At 48.3% G+C, this 14,863-nt stretch overlaps 1 protein-coding gene across 2 annotated transcripts in view; it reads right to left on the bottom strand.

Annotated features, from left to right (window-relative positions):
• Positions 1-14,863, bottom strand: part of Ptpn14 (protein tyrosine phosphatase non-receptor type 14) — a 144,898-nt gene that overhangs the window by 87,240 nt on the left and 42,795 nt on the right. Inside the window, exons 1-2 of one of the 2 annotated variants that reach the window (XM_029538489.1) lie at positions 2,408-2,618; positions 1,009-1,320 (exon numbers count right to left, since the gene is read on the bottom strand). In XM_029538489.1, the coding sequence (XP_029394349.1) occupies positions 1,009-1,182 (174 nt within the window). In that variant the 5' untranslated portion in view covers positions 1,183-1,320; positions 2,408-2,618. Of the gene's footprint in view, positions 1-1,008; positions 1,321-2,407; positions 2,619-14,863 lie in introns of those variants that run through there. The other variant, XM_021197543.2, reaches the window with a different exon arrangement.

Below are 14,863 nucleotides of genomic sequence, written 5' to 3'. Positions count from 1 at the left end.
GGGGGGGGGGGCTCCTTACAAAAGATTCTTGTCCTGAATGCCTGGAAGCTGAAAACAGTGAGCTTCCCTTGCAACAGCAGCAGCACACAGCACCAAGTTCTTTCTAATGGTGACCTGTCAGGTATGGTGGTACATGGCTGGGATCCTGGCTGGAAGGTCAGCCTGGGTCCCACAGTGAAACCCTGTCTCAAATAGTCAGACAACACAAACGAATGGCATGCATGAATCTCAAAGGAACAAATGCCTATCTTAACAGCTTTCCTCAGTGCTGGGGAGACAGCTACGGCAGTAAGTGCTTCCCATTCAAGCAGAGGACTGTGAGTTCGACTCCCAAAACCTACACAAACACCCCAGGAGTCCTAGGGCTTGGGAGTTCAGGGGCAGGGACTGGACAATTCAGTGAGCCCCGGACTTAGTGAGAGGCTGACTCAAAAGGATGTGGGCCACACTCCTGAGGGTGACACCCAAGGTTGTCCTCCAGCCTCTGCGGTCACACAAATGCACGTGTGAATTAAAGAATTTAAAAAAAAAAAAATGCTTTCTCAATATCTCTGGGTGCCTCTCACTTTGTTATTTGTTCCTCGTTTTTCTGAGGGGGAAATACAGAAACAAACAAAAGCAGCTGCAGCCATCCGGAATGTGGGCGGTTTCTCCTTGTGACGCAGCCATCAAACCCGAATGCCAACTGCCCACTCAACTGTTTTAAACAAGAATTAAAAACCAGCTTTGGTGGGGAAAGTCTCTCATTCTTACCTCCCCCTAAAACCTCACAAGGGAAACAAGAGGAAGCCCACTCCCCTACCTAGTTGTAGGCCCTTCTGAGCGCATTAGTGGTCTCCTGAGCTGCTGGAGCTTCCCTGGGCCACACCCACCCTGAGAAGAGCAGGTTCTTTTAAACCACGCTTAGGCTGAAAACACAGCAGGTGCCAACATGTTAAGCAGATAGCTGGTTCCTCGGAAGAGCCCCCTCCCTGTCCCACAAAAGGCAGGGATGCGCACCCCACTCACCTCCCTCAGCTCCAGCCTCTGGGCCACGGCCTCCAGGCACTCTTGCCCCGTGCTTTCCACCGACAGCGTGCACTCGATGACATTGCTGTCCAGCAGGCGGATCCGGGTAACAAAGCAGTTCTTGCTCAGGACGTTGTAGCGCCGAGTCCTGCGGAGCTTCAGGCCGAAAGGCATGGCTCTGCAGCCAGGGGGACGCCGCCCTCCTCTCTTGGCACAGGCACCCCTGAGACGGCCTTAGTAGTTTTCTGTTGGGGTGGTCACACTAAGGTATGGATAAAGGTGTCCATGCCCACCAGGCTCTCTGCAGGACAGCTGTGGAGGAAACAGAGAGTCTGATCATGCACTCTGCATGGGGAGCTGTCAGTGGTGCACTACACACACCCCACACACACACAGATGGAGAATCTCCCGGATGCCTTGTTGGAGACTATGCATCTCACCCTCTCATCAGGGTGACATTGGAGAAGATTCAGGAAGCAGAACTGCTTAGCAGGAAGAAACCCATCAGATACATAGCACCTCCAGACTCCAGGGCACCCCATACCCACTCCCACTTACACCACCATCCACTCTCTGAGTGAGAGCGGTACCTGGGAGAGCTTGAACTGCTCAGAATACTCCCTTGCTTTGCTTCATGAGGAACCACATGTGCTTTTGTACTGAGGAAGGGCTGGTGAGATGGCTCAGTGGGAAAGGTGCTTGCAGCAAAGCCCGACAAGCTGAGTTCAATCCCCAGAGCCCACATAGCAGAAGGAGAGAGCTGACTCCCTCCTGCTAGCTGCCCTCTGACCTACACATGCATGCCCTGCCATACGCATGAGCACATGAGCAAGCACACGGACGCAGATATGATAAATAAATCTACGCAACAGAAAAACGACTGCAGAGGTGAAGAGCAACGTAGAGACCCTGAAACCTCAATCAAATAAAAATTTCATCTTGTTTCTGCCCTACAACACTAAGTTTCACAACCGTGCTTACTTTGAAGCTATTTACTTAAACGGCTGATGCAAAGGGCATCTTACATTTAGCACAGATACTTTCCACTCCTTAATTTACAATACAGAATCCTCACTGCCACCTTTATTTGGGGGCCAAGGATCAAACCCAGGGCCTTGCCCCTGCTAAGCACGCTTTCTCCCTGTGAGCTATATCCCTAGTCCCTAAGATGTGGACGTTCTTTAATGTACTTCAAAATCCTCCTCTGTGTCCCTTTTCTCCACAAATATTTAGACAGCTGTGTGGAGCCACCCAAACGTGGTTCCGTCCCTTTACAGATGACTCGGTGCGAAAGTCCTGTCACCCATTACAGATCAGTTAACCAGTAATGAGAATGACGCTCTGACATCCCGCCAATGTGGCAGACACAAGCATCAACCACCCAGCGAAGCGGCTTTACCGGTCCACCCTGAGCCAGCGGGGTTCTGGTCGGGGTTCAGGGAGGGGGCCCAGGAAATGTCAGCTTTTCCATCCAGCTGTCTGCTCCCACTGGGCTCAGAGGACGACCAGGCTGATGGCTGTGTTAACTCAGGCAGGTGCACGCAGGCTTAAGCCCTTCATCCATCCTGACACGGCAGCTCTACCCCTGAGCTTCAGTGACTCCCGAATGGGCAAACCCGAGCCAGCGGCACCTGCAGGAATCGGTCGACGGATAAATGAGCTGTCTGCGATATTTATATGCCGCTCCCTGCCAGAACCCCAGGCCTCCTGAAGGTTGTCAGGGTATAACCCTACAACACACCAAAACACACTCCCAGCCTCGCGCGGTAGGCTTTGATACTTGCCCTCGGCACATTCCTGAGCACAGCAGGTACATGTTTTATGGTAGCTTAAAATACATATGGCTAGAAATGCTGGCTTGGTAAAATAGATTAACATTTCTAAACCACTTTATGTTGGCAGAGTATCATGTTTACTTCCAAGCCACGCCAGTCCGATCTCCTGATAGGGACAGAAAATATGGAAGGACCCACCCAAAGTGGGGGGGCGGAGAAGATGGGACGCCAGAATATCCTTAAGTGTTTACTGATGAATTCCCTCTTCTTACTGAAGCACAGGACAGGCAGGCTAAGATCCAATGCCTACGTTAAGAAAGCCTCAGACAGACAGAAATGTTTGCTCTGTAGACACCAGCTGCATTTCTCTTCCTGGGCCAGGCACTTTACATGCGGGTGTGTCTCCCTTAAACACCTATGAAAGAATGTGGCTGGCTTGGTATCCCAGCAAAAACAATCTCTCCGCATACTCTCCAGCATGACACAATGCAGATGGTGAAGTAACCCCAGCCGAGTGTGTGGGTAACCATAGTTCTTAGGAGGGACAGAACGCGCACACAGCAAATAGTGTCAGTCCAGCAGTCATTATCCCTGGCTCCTGGTGACAAGGGACAGAACTCTACATCTTTCAAACCACTTTTCAACCGCCCTTGTGGACAACCTCCGAAACAGCCTTCAGACATGTCTATAGTCAAAGCTAACGAACAACCTGACATCATGGACCCTAGAAAATATCCTTTTCACTTTTTTTTTTTTTAATGATTCTGATCTTTGATTTGCAAGATAAGGTCTCAACAATAACGCCAAGAAAATTAGTCTGACCCTCTTTAGCAAGTCAACAACTAAAAACAAGTGCCAGATGGGAGGCTGCCTCCCAGGCCAAAAGTGGAGAGATTAGGAAAAATATAAAAGTGATGTGTTGGGGCTGGAGAGATGGCTCAGCGGTTAAGAGCACTGGCTGCTCTTCCAGAGGTCCTGAGTTTAATTCCCAGCACCTACATTGTAGCCCACAACTCTAACTCCAGTTTCCAGGGAACCTGATGCCCTCACACCAATGCACATAAAATAAAATTAAGTAGGTTACTTTTAAAAAAATGGTAAACAAGAAAAAAAGTGATGTTTTTGTTGCTCTTGATTAAATCCAGTGTGATGGTGGGGGTGAGGAAACCAAGGAAAGATAGGAAGCAATTAGGGAAATCTGAAATAAAAAAGAGAAATGATAGCATACTTGTAAATCATGGTCAGCTTTCTTGTGTTTTACTGTGTGTACAGTGTGTGTGTGCCGTTCATGTGTGTGCATGCACGGATGCTCATTTACTCTGAAGGTCAGAGGGCAACGCCAAGCTCCTCCCTCAGTCGCTCTCTGCCTTATTGTTTGTTTGAGACAAGTTTTCTCACTGACTACGGGGCTCAGGGATGCTTAAGGCCAGCAACCCCAGGGATCTGTTCACCTGGGCCTGGGCATTAGACCCAAGTCTGTAGACCTGAAGGCAAGCCCTTCCATGAATCGTCTCCTCAGCCTCAGCTCACCATGGCATCCGAGGGTGGGATTGTGGTCATATAGGAGAGAGGCACTCGAGACATCAGGAGCTCTATTAAGAGTAAAAATGTCAGGATGCGGGCTAGAGGGATGCCTTAGCAGTTAACAGCACTGGCTGCTCTTGCAGATGAGCAAGGTTCAGTTCCCAGCACTCATGCGCTAGATAATACAGCTGTCACTACAGTCCCCGGGGGAGCCAATGCCCTCTTCCGGTCTCTGTGGGCACTGTAGACACATGGTGCACAGACATGCATGAAGACAAAACTCCCATACATATAAAATAAGGGGGGGGGGTAACTCTTAAATATCATAATGCCTGTGTTTTTCTTAAGGATTTATGTATTTATTGATATGAGTACACTGTAACTGCCTTCAGACACTACAGAAAAAGGCATTAGATCTCATTACAGATGGTTGTGAGCCGCCATGCGGTTCCTGGGAATTGAACTCAGGACCTCTGGAATAGCAGTCGGTGTTCTTAATTGCTGAGTCGTCTCTCCTGCCCGCCTGTGATTTTTAAATGGTATGCATATGTGTATGTAATATATATACACAGAACAGACCCATGGTGTACACACATGGGCACACATACATCGATTCAGAGCTGGAACACTGTGGACAGCAGTGAGGTGTGAGCGACAGCACACCAGATGCTATCGATGCTCTGCTTCCCCGAGAATCTCAACGCTTTCACTACAAAAAGACGACAGAGAAAAGGCTCCACTCCGTGTAGATGATACACTTGTACCTCAGGCTTTCTGGTTTGATTGGGGGGGGTCTCATCTGAGCTTATTTCAGGAACTTATCAGCACAATTTGACTGAAACCCCAGCCGCTCAAAGCTAGAAACGGATCTCTCTCTCTCTCTCTCTCTCTCTCTCTCTCTCTCTCTCTCTCTCTCTCTCTCTCTTCCACACACACTACTCACCTCAATGAAAAGCTCATATCACCCACTCCTAGCAGTGTGGAGCCACAGAGCCGAGCTTCTAGAAGGAACTGCGGGCGATCCTGACCAAACCTGGTCCAGGTGTGACACCTGGATGGCTCCGAGTGACCCGACACTGTAGTGACATGGTGAGAGAGCTTGAGCCCCACTCTGTGCTAGTGTTTTATGGGCAGTGAACGAGCCTCGATTCTTCAGCTCTTGAGGAAACATCACTCACACACTCCTCTTCCATCCCATAGCCTGGCTCCCGGTGCCTTGCCTAGCTTCCCCGGGTGGTTCTCTGGGAGCGTCATGGCAGTTGCCTTATCACATGAAAACATAAACCCAGAACTGAAAGCCACATACAAAGACCTGTGTCTATGACACTTTCAATTTTCCTAATAAAACTGTTTAAAAATATATAATGAAATGCAGAAAGGGGGGGAAATGAAGAAAGAAAGAAAGAAAGAAAGAAAGAAAGAAAGAAAGAAAGAAAGAAAGAAAGAAAGAAAGAAAGAAAGAAAGCAAGCCAACATTGAGGCTCCATCTCAGCACACTCAGAAAGGACGTCATTGCGAAAGCACTCAATGAGCCAGACCAGTGGCTCTCAGCCTCTGGGTCTCAGCCCGGCAAAGCTCTATCTCCAAAAATATTTACATTGCAACTCATACCAGTAGTAAAAGTACAAATATGACATAGCAACAAAATAATTTTATGGTTGGGGGTCACCACAATGTGAGGAACTGTATTAAAGGGTCACAACATTAGGACGGTCGAGAACCACTGGGCTAGAGAGAGGGCTCAGTGTATAAGAGTGCTTGCTGTATTGTAAACCCAGGAGGGCCACATACACACACAAGAAAAGAGGAGTGACACGCGGGTGAAGTGACAGAAGGGACCCTAGCACAGTGGCAATGAGAACATACACCAATCTGGACACTCCAGAGGTCAGTGTGGAAGTTTCTTTAAGGAACTAACAATAGATTGATCCACCGTACGACGCAGCTGTATCTATATCATTCCTGGGCATTTGGCCCGAAGGCGCTAAGGTGACACCGGTGACACCATTAAGAGTCACAGAGACTCTTGCATATCAGTGTTTACAGCAGTGCTAGCTATTCACTACAGCTGAGTTATGGGGCTGACCAGGGTGTCCAACATCAAAAATGCAAATGAAGCTTATCTTCTCAGCGGGTGGTTCTCAGCCATGAAGAAGAACAAAGTTATACTGTGAGTAGGGAAATGAAGGCAACTGGAGATACACAGACCAGGGCAGGAGACATGGGAGGAGCTGACAAACTGCTGGGGGAGGGGGAACAAAGGGGGCTCAGGGAAGTGGGGAGAGAATCTGCTCAAAGTGCAGCGCACACCTGCATGAAAATGACCTTTTGTAGCCCACCACAAAGGCACTGAAATGTGCTCTAAGAAAGAGAGGCAAGATCAGAGTACTCACGCTATTTATATAGTTTAAGAAAATAGGAACTATTTTCATCTCATTGAAAGTAACCTTTTAACTAATTCATTTATTTTTAAGAATACAGAGGGGACTGAGGAGGTGGCTCTGTGGGCAAAGGGTTTGCCACACAGGCATGAGGATCTGAGTTAAAATCAGCAGAACCCATGCAAAGCTGAGCATGGCAGTGCCCATCTGTCAAGTCCTAACTATGAGATGGGAGGTGGGATAGGACTATCCCTAGACACTCTCGGACATTGAACCTGGCACATGCAGTTGGGCAGTGAGCCTGGCACATGCTGTGCTGAACCACAGAGTCCTTGTCCCCAAACAAGGTGAAAGGCACAGTCAATAGCTGAGACTGTCCTATTCACACTAGTGTGTACATATGCAAACCTTCACTAATATGCATGAACACACATACACATATACATACACACACATGCTCATACACAAGTGAGCATGCACACGCATATAACCACGTGAACACTCACATGCACACACATATATGTACCCACATGCATGAACACACATTCATACACATGCCAGCATGTACACCTGCACAAACATGCACATATATGCACAAACATACATACACACATGAGCATGCATGCACACACATACATGTGCATGCATGTTCCTGCACACATACACACACACCACACACACCACATGCACACACATGTGCATGCAAATTGCAGGTAACTCTTTAAACTATGGATTCCTGGGGATAATGAGCTGTCAATGCCAAGTTCATCCATTCTCTAAAAACCACACCATTCTGGTACAGATATCACCAGTGGCGTAGAGAAACTGTACACTACAGACTCAGAGTCAGTGTAGGGGAATTCTGCACTTTCTGCTCAGTTTTGCTGGGAACCAAAAACTACTTTAAAAACTAAAGTCACTTAAGAAAAGGAAAGTTTCAGCAATGTATGAGATGGTCCAGCAGTTAAGAGCACATACTGCCCTCGCAAATGACCAGAGTTCAGTTCCCAGCACCCGCACTGGGCAGCTAAGTGCTTGAAACTCCAGCTCTAGGGCATCTAATGCCTTCTGCTCCCCATAGACACACGCTGTGCTCACACGCACAAACCCTACACACACATAATTAAAAGTGAGCGGGAGTCAGACACAGGTGGCTCTCTGTAAGTCTGAGGCCAGCCTGAGCAGGTGGCTCTCTCTGAAGTTTGAGACCATCCGAATCTGCATGTTCAATAACTTTCAGGCCAGCCAGGGCTACACAGTGAGATCAAAAACTAACAACCCCGAAAACTAAAACTAAAGCAAAATAAATCTTAATAAAATTAAAGATGAAAGCCCTAAAAACATCACTTTAGTTAGCTATGATCCTAGATACTGTCCAGTACCCTGCTGCAGGCTGTGGAAGGGGCTCAAGACACCACAGCAACTTTTTTTTTTACTTAATAATCACAGTAAAAGTTAACAGGGCTAGCTCCTAATTTCTTCCAAGGCGAGCAGTAACTTATTTCAGAACACTCTGATAACCTCTTACATTCCTCGGAGCATCCTAGAAAAGGCAGAACTAATAGAACAGGGCATCGAACACAGAGAACGAGGAAGGAGCCTGGGTCAGTGAAGCCGCCGCAAACCGAGCTGCAGAGGCAGCACAAGCCCGGGACCACGGCACTTGGGGGATCCAAGCTGGAGACAAGCCTGCTCACATGGCGAGTTCATAGCCAGCGTGGGCTAATGACTAGACTATCTCAAAGAGTCGGGGAAAAGAGGGAAGGAAGGGAGGGGAGAGAAGAAAAAAGAAAGGGAAGGGGAAAAGAAAAAGACATTCATAGTGGGCACTGATGCAGGAGGCTACTGGTTGGGCTGAGCCATGGAGGAGTTCCCAAGGAACCAGGGCTTGCCTCAGCCTTACTATAAAGGCACTTAGAAAGCCACTATTCAGTAAGCTGCACAAGATCCCTCGTGGTTCCTCTCACAGTATGCTAGGTTCAAACACACACACACACACACATACACACACACACACACATACACACACATGCACACACACATACACACACATGCACACACACACATGCACACATGCACACACACATACACACATGCGCACACACATGCACATACACCACACATACATGCGCACGCACGCTCACACACACACACCAGCCTCATAGTTTGCACACAGGCACTTTACTACCTTAACAGCCATGCAGAGAAGTTGTTTCAAGTGAGGAGAAAATGTCAAAAGTTTAACAGGATGTAAGCTGAGCCCCGGGCTCCCCCAGCCCAGCACCAATATCTGGTTATCCTGTGACCCCAGGCATAAAAGGCTTTTTAAGAGCTATCCTGAGTGGGGGGTGGGGAGGCGACTCTGGGACACACACACACACACATTTTAGTCAGGAGCATGGGCACAGAATCTAGTGTCTCCAATGGTCCTGATGTTCTGGGAGGAAACTCACTGTTTGGGCTTTGAGCTTACAACACAGCAAAGTCTTCTCTCAGGAACTCCAACCTTGGACTCCGGAAGGGAAGATGTGAGATCCAGGGTTGAGGTTCACCATCAAGTGTAGCACTGCACACAGCAGGAGCCCAGAGGGCAAAGGGTTGCACGCTCAGACGCAGGAGCCTGCATTGTGGTTCTATGACCTGCCCATGGAAGGAATTTGGCACCTTATGGGGCTGGCTTTGGGGTTCTAAGAGAGGTTCCTGTTGTGAAGAGCAGAAAGGGGATATTTGGTTCAATGGTACTTTGGGGGAAAGACAAGATAGGGCTCATATTTCCAAAAGAAAATGCCCTCCACTTGTACCTTGCCTTCCCGGCTTTTGTACGGTCCTTATACTGAGGGTAAGGACCCCACAGGGAGAGATGGCACACTTCACACACTTTGCAAAAGTATTTTCTGGTGCACTTTAGCGGGCCCCTGGCCATTCGTTAGGGTATTGCTCTGTAAATACACTTTCTAGACTTTTAAAGCACAGGAGACAGAGGGAGAGAGCACCAAGAGGCTTCAGAGTGGGCTCCTCCCCTTCCCAGGAGCCCATTACTCTCCTCAAAGCTCCAAGCAAGACGGAAGCTTCGGCTCCTAATTCTAATCTATGGTTTCCAGTATGCCAGTCTTGTCTTTAACAATAATAAAGCTTTCACCAACAGCCCTTCAAAGTTTCACACACACACACACACACACACACACACACAGGCGCACGCATGCACATGTGTGCGCACACACACGCACTACAAAAGCAGCTTTCTGACCCTACACATGGTCAATCACATGAGTCCTTAAGCAGGGCAGTAAGTAAGTAGCGAGAACTCCATATTGTCAACCAGATGCAGCCCTTCGCTGAAGGGCCAGCCAAGTCTTTAGGGAAATGAAAGAGAAAATAAAACCCAAGCCTTACACATGAGCACATTTTCTTTTCATTTCCCATAATATGGGATACACATATTTACTTCCCAGCCCTGCCCTGCCCTGCCCCCTTAAACCTGAGTTCTGAAGTCACTAAGAGATGCTAGCTCGGTGTTTACCAATAGCCTCTGGAATTTCTCCAGCATTCCAGTCTTAAGACTCGCAAGCAAACCTCACAGAACTCTGCAGCCGTGATGGGGTGAGAAAACGGACTGACCTGACTCATTCCCCCTGTGTACAAACCTGTGGGGACACAGCTTGACTGTCACACACTGCTGTCATGTTCCCTAGGGGAAGTCACTGTGGGAAGTAGGCAGAGCATTGAGAGAGACTTAAGCAGTCCTCTCTCATCACACTTTAAGGGACAGCTGATAGAACCGGGCTTGGTTTAGTGAAAACCTCTTACTTCTGTGTACAACAGCATCTCACTGTGTTTTCTTGGGCTCCTGAGGAGCTGGAATGATGAATGTTTGAATTTCATGGGACTCGAAACAAGTCACTTTTAAGAAAACCTTTTTTTGTAAAGTCTAAAACTCAAGTTCTTCGGTTGCTAAAGAAAACACCCGTGACATCAAAGGATTTTAAGAGTCCAGCTCCTTCCAAATATTCAGCGGAAAGATGAGAATTTTGTCCACAGTTTCCAACTTTCCTGTGTAGTTGTGGCCATGTAAATGACCTTACAAGACTTTTCTCAAACCAAGTTTGAAAGAAAAGAAAAGTGACTTGCCGTACTGTGTTGACACACTGGAGAGAAGTTGAGGGGACATAGTGGTGGGGGGACACAGTGGGGGGGGACACAGTGGAGTGGGACAATGGTGGGGGACACTGTGGTGGGGGAGATATAGTGGTGGGGGACACTGTGGTGGGGGATACAGTAGTTGGGGGGACACTGTGGAGGGACACAGTGGGGGACATAGTGGGGGAGACACTAGGAGGACACAGTGGGGGACACAGTGGGGGGACACAATTAGAGGGAACACAGTGGGGGGGACACAGTGGAAGGGATACAGTGGGGGGGACACAATTAGAGGGAACACAGTGGGGGGGACACAGTGGGAGGGATACAGTGGAGGGACAGTAGAGGGCCATGATTGCCAATTTCTTGTGTGAGAAGTGGGCTACACAGCAGCCTTCTTAGAAAAACCAAGGCCAAGAGAAGGAGCCACAGAGTCCCTTGCACAGCAGGTACCACAAAACTGCTGTGTCCATGGAAGTCAAACTTTACCTGCACACCACTTACTAGCTTTACAGAGCCACAATGCTCTCTGCCTCACTTCCCAGCAAGGTTCCCTGTGGTTTCTCAAGAGACTGTGGCAGACTCACACACCACGGGAATTCAAATCTCAAGGAAGGTGATAAATCACAGAAACCAACAGTCCATGTACAGAAAGCAGCCTCCAAAACTGCCCCACAGACGAGCCAATCCCATGCCACCCAGCTGGCACACACTGGGACCACATCATGGGGGGAGGGGCACCCAACCCCAAGGCACCAGCACCAGAGGTTCGAGGCCAGCCTGTGTGATGATACACAAGGAGACCCTCTCTCGAAAACATTGACAATACCTGTCCAGATATCTCTGAGAGAAGGCAGGAAACAGATACAGTTAAAGAAGTTCCATCCTTGGTGGCTAAAGTAACATGAAAAGGCTCCTGAGAGGCAGAGCCTCCACTCTCCAGAGCTGCTTCCCCTCGGGATGGGTTCATCTTCTACCTTCTCACACTCAGAAGTGAACCAGCTCAGGAAACGTTGGGGAAATGTAGTTTCCAGCTTCGAAGAAGCAGAGACCCATGGGAGAACAAACAGCTTTAGGAGCCCCCCTCCCCCCAGTAGCCATAGCACTCTGTCACCCTGCTTTCAATAATTATCTACCACCTTCAGGTGGCTAGAGATAGAACTTCACTCTTCGCTTATCTGAACTCTTAGGGTGTCCAAAATGCCCCTTAGATAAAATAAGAATCTAGAATTTGGTTTAAAAAAAAAAAATCACAGGGTAAAACCAGGCATGGTAGTACATACCTGTAATTCCAACACCCTATGCTGAAGCAGGAAGATGCCAAATAAGTTCAAGGCTAGCCTGAGGATAAAACCCGTCTCCAGAAGTTAGTGAGTGAGCGAATGGGTGGGTGGGTGGGTGACAGGTAAACAGTTAAAATTGTGGCAAAGGAGATCGATGGGTGCCCAAATGAAAGAATACTGTCCGTAAGTCCACTGCTGTTGAAGTACGGGAAAATATGATATGTCAAGGGTCACACCATTCTCTGGAATTTTTCCTATGTCTACATTATTCCATAGTAAAAGGATGGAGGGTTTTTGTTGTTGTTGTTGTTGTTGTTGTTGTTGTTTTAAAAACAAAGGAGCCCAGCATTTTCCTTCCAACATAAACTTTCTCTTTGCCCTTCCATCCAAAATAAAATTTAAGTCAGGCATGGTGACACACACTTGTAACCCCAGTACTCCAGAGGCTGAGGCAGGGGGATTGTGAGCTTGTGGCCAATCAGGACCACACAAGATGTCTTTGCCTCAAACAACAAACAAGCAAACAGCAATCTCTTCAGTTAGGTAGATCAAGCTGACAGCACTTATATTTATCTCATTTTAAAACGCAGCGCAGAGATTGATGAGGAAGCTCTATGGGTAAGGTGCTTGCCACCACCAAGTCCAGTGACCTGAGTTCCCGCAGGCCTCTGAAGGAGAGAACCTGACTCCCAAGGAACGAGCTGTCATCTGAGCATGGCACAGGAGCTGCAGCATGCACCCGCCCCATCCCCCACACACAAGAGGATAACGTTTAAAATATAGTGGGGACACTGTCTGGACAGCACCAGCACATAAGACAGAGCATGGTGCTGGTTTCACACTTGTGGCAGGACACCTGATCCTCTTACATTTCTCAAAAAAAAGAAAAAACAAAACAAAACAAAAAAAAAACCCACATCTCTATTGCTGCCATGATGGATGTCCTAGACCCCAGCATCCTTTTTTGAGAGGAGGAGGAAGATCCGCAGTTTTTCCACTCCAGTCCTGGCTGTTGTCTGTGCTATAGTATGAATACTGAAACGTCCCAGCTGATGACAGCTGGAAACCAGAATGGGGGGATCCCCAGAAGTATCAGAATGCTGAGCGGGCAGTAAGGAGCAATCCCTATTTGCAGAGCAGATCAACAGGAGGAGCTCTCTGCAGGGATGCAACTTACAGACTGGGCAAGGAGAGCAGAGCGGTACAAGGATCTGCTTCTGATTACGCAGGGACACGGGATCCACAAGCTCAGAACCCAGAGCTCTCTCTGACCTGCTGTTCCTACACCTCGAGTTTGCAGAGAGGGATCTGAAGCTGCGACAGGACATAAAAACAAGAGCAAGCACCCATGTTCCAGGAACCCAGGACACCATCCACCACCTAGTCTTGTTCATTCGCAGTGAACATGCTGAGACACTGTGGAGAGGGACCCTACAGCTGGGCTCCTGGAACAGCCCTGGGTCTCCATCAGGAGCGCCCGTCCCAACTCTAGCCTCTTACCTAGATGGCTTTCCGGCTACTGCACCGCTCTGCTAAAGGCTGGGAGAATCCAAGCCATCAGAACTTCTTCAAAACTGACTTCAAGGGCACAGTCACCAAAGCGACTGCAGAGATTCAGCAGCCTCTGAGGAAGCAGCACACTGAGGAAGCAAGGGAACTTGCCTGAAGGTGACACATCTAGCCAGCCTCTGGAGGCTAAAGGGACAGCAGCACAGGCAGCAGGCAGGCAGGCTCTTGGTGAAAGGCAGGGCCCCTGACCTCCCTCAGCAGTTTTCCACACCTCCCTTTCCCATTTCCTTCCCGCCCTGGGCTCAACTCCCTCCCTGGCCCAGAGCTCTCTTACTTCCTATCCAAACTCCACTGGATGGCCAAGTTGTTCTGCCATCTCTCTCTCTCTCTCTCTCTCTCTCTCTCTCTCTCTCTCTCTCTCTCCCCTGAGTGCTTCACGAGCTCACTTAAGGAAGTTTTTTGTACACACAAAGCTACCTATGAGCTCCCTCCCTCCCTGCATTTCTTACATGGGGAAACTTGTGTGTACCACACGCACTTGTCACAATTGCACACTAGTAAGACAGGCTAGGGATTCCTTATCATTCAGGCTTCAGATTTCCAGATCATTTTTAAATATGTGCGTGTACAGACTTAAATATTTTGGAATGAGACCTAAGCATAAACATAAAACTAATTTGTTTCATATATACCTTCTCTCTATAGCCTAAAACTAAAGTACAATATATTCAATGATTTTGTGCAAGAGAGGCTGGGGAAACAGCTTAGTAGGTAAAGTGCTTGCCAAAAAAGCATAAAGACCTAAGGTTGATTCCCACAATTCCCACAAAAAGCTAAGGGGTGTGGTTACATGCCTGTAATAGCAGCACAGGAGGGGCAGAGACAAGAAGACCTAACTGTCAAGCCCGAGGTCCCAGTGAAAGGCCCTGTCTCAAAAACTAGCTAGGTGGCTCCTGACGGGACACATCTGAGGCTGACTGTTGGCCTCCACACACATGTATACCACATGCACACACATACACATGCATACACTCACACATGTGAATATGCACCCACCTCATGCACATGTGCATGCACTCAGTGACACAGCCAAGCTTTGTATATGAACTCCCACTATTTATTTAACATTTGTACTAAGGAAGTTTGGGATTCTGGAACCATTCTCAGTTTCACACCAGAGATGTTAAGCTTGTATGTCAATTCCTAGCAGCAAACCCGACCACCGTAGATGACCGTTGTTACTGTT

This window comes from Mus pahari, chromosome 5 (assembly GCF_900095145.1).
Source record: "Mus pahari chromosome 5, PAHARI_EIJ_v1.1, whole genome shotgun sequence".
NCBI classification, from domain to species: Eukaryota; Metazoa; Chordata; class Mammalia; order Rodentia; family Muridae; genus Mus; species Mus pahari.
This window is presented reverse-complemented; position numbering and strand designations above follow the sequence as displayed.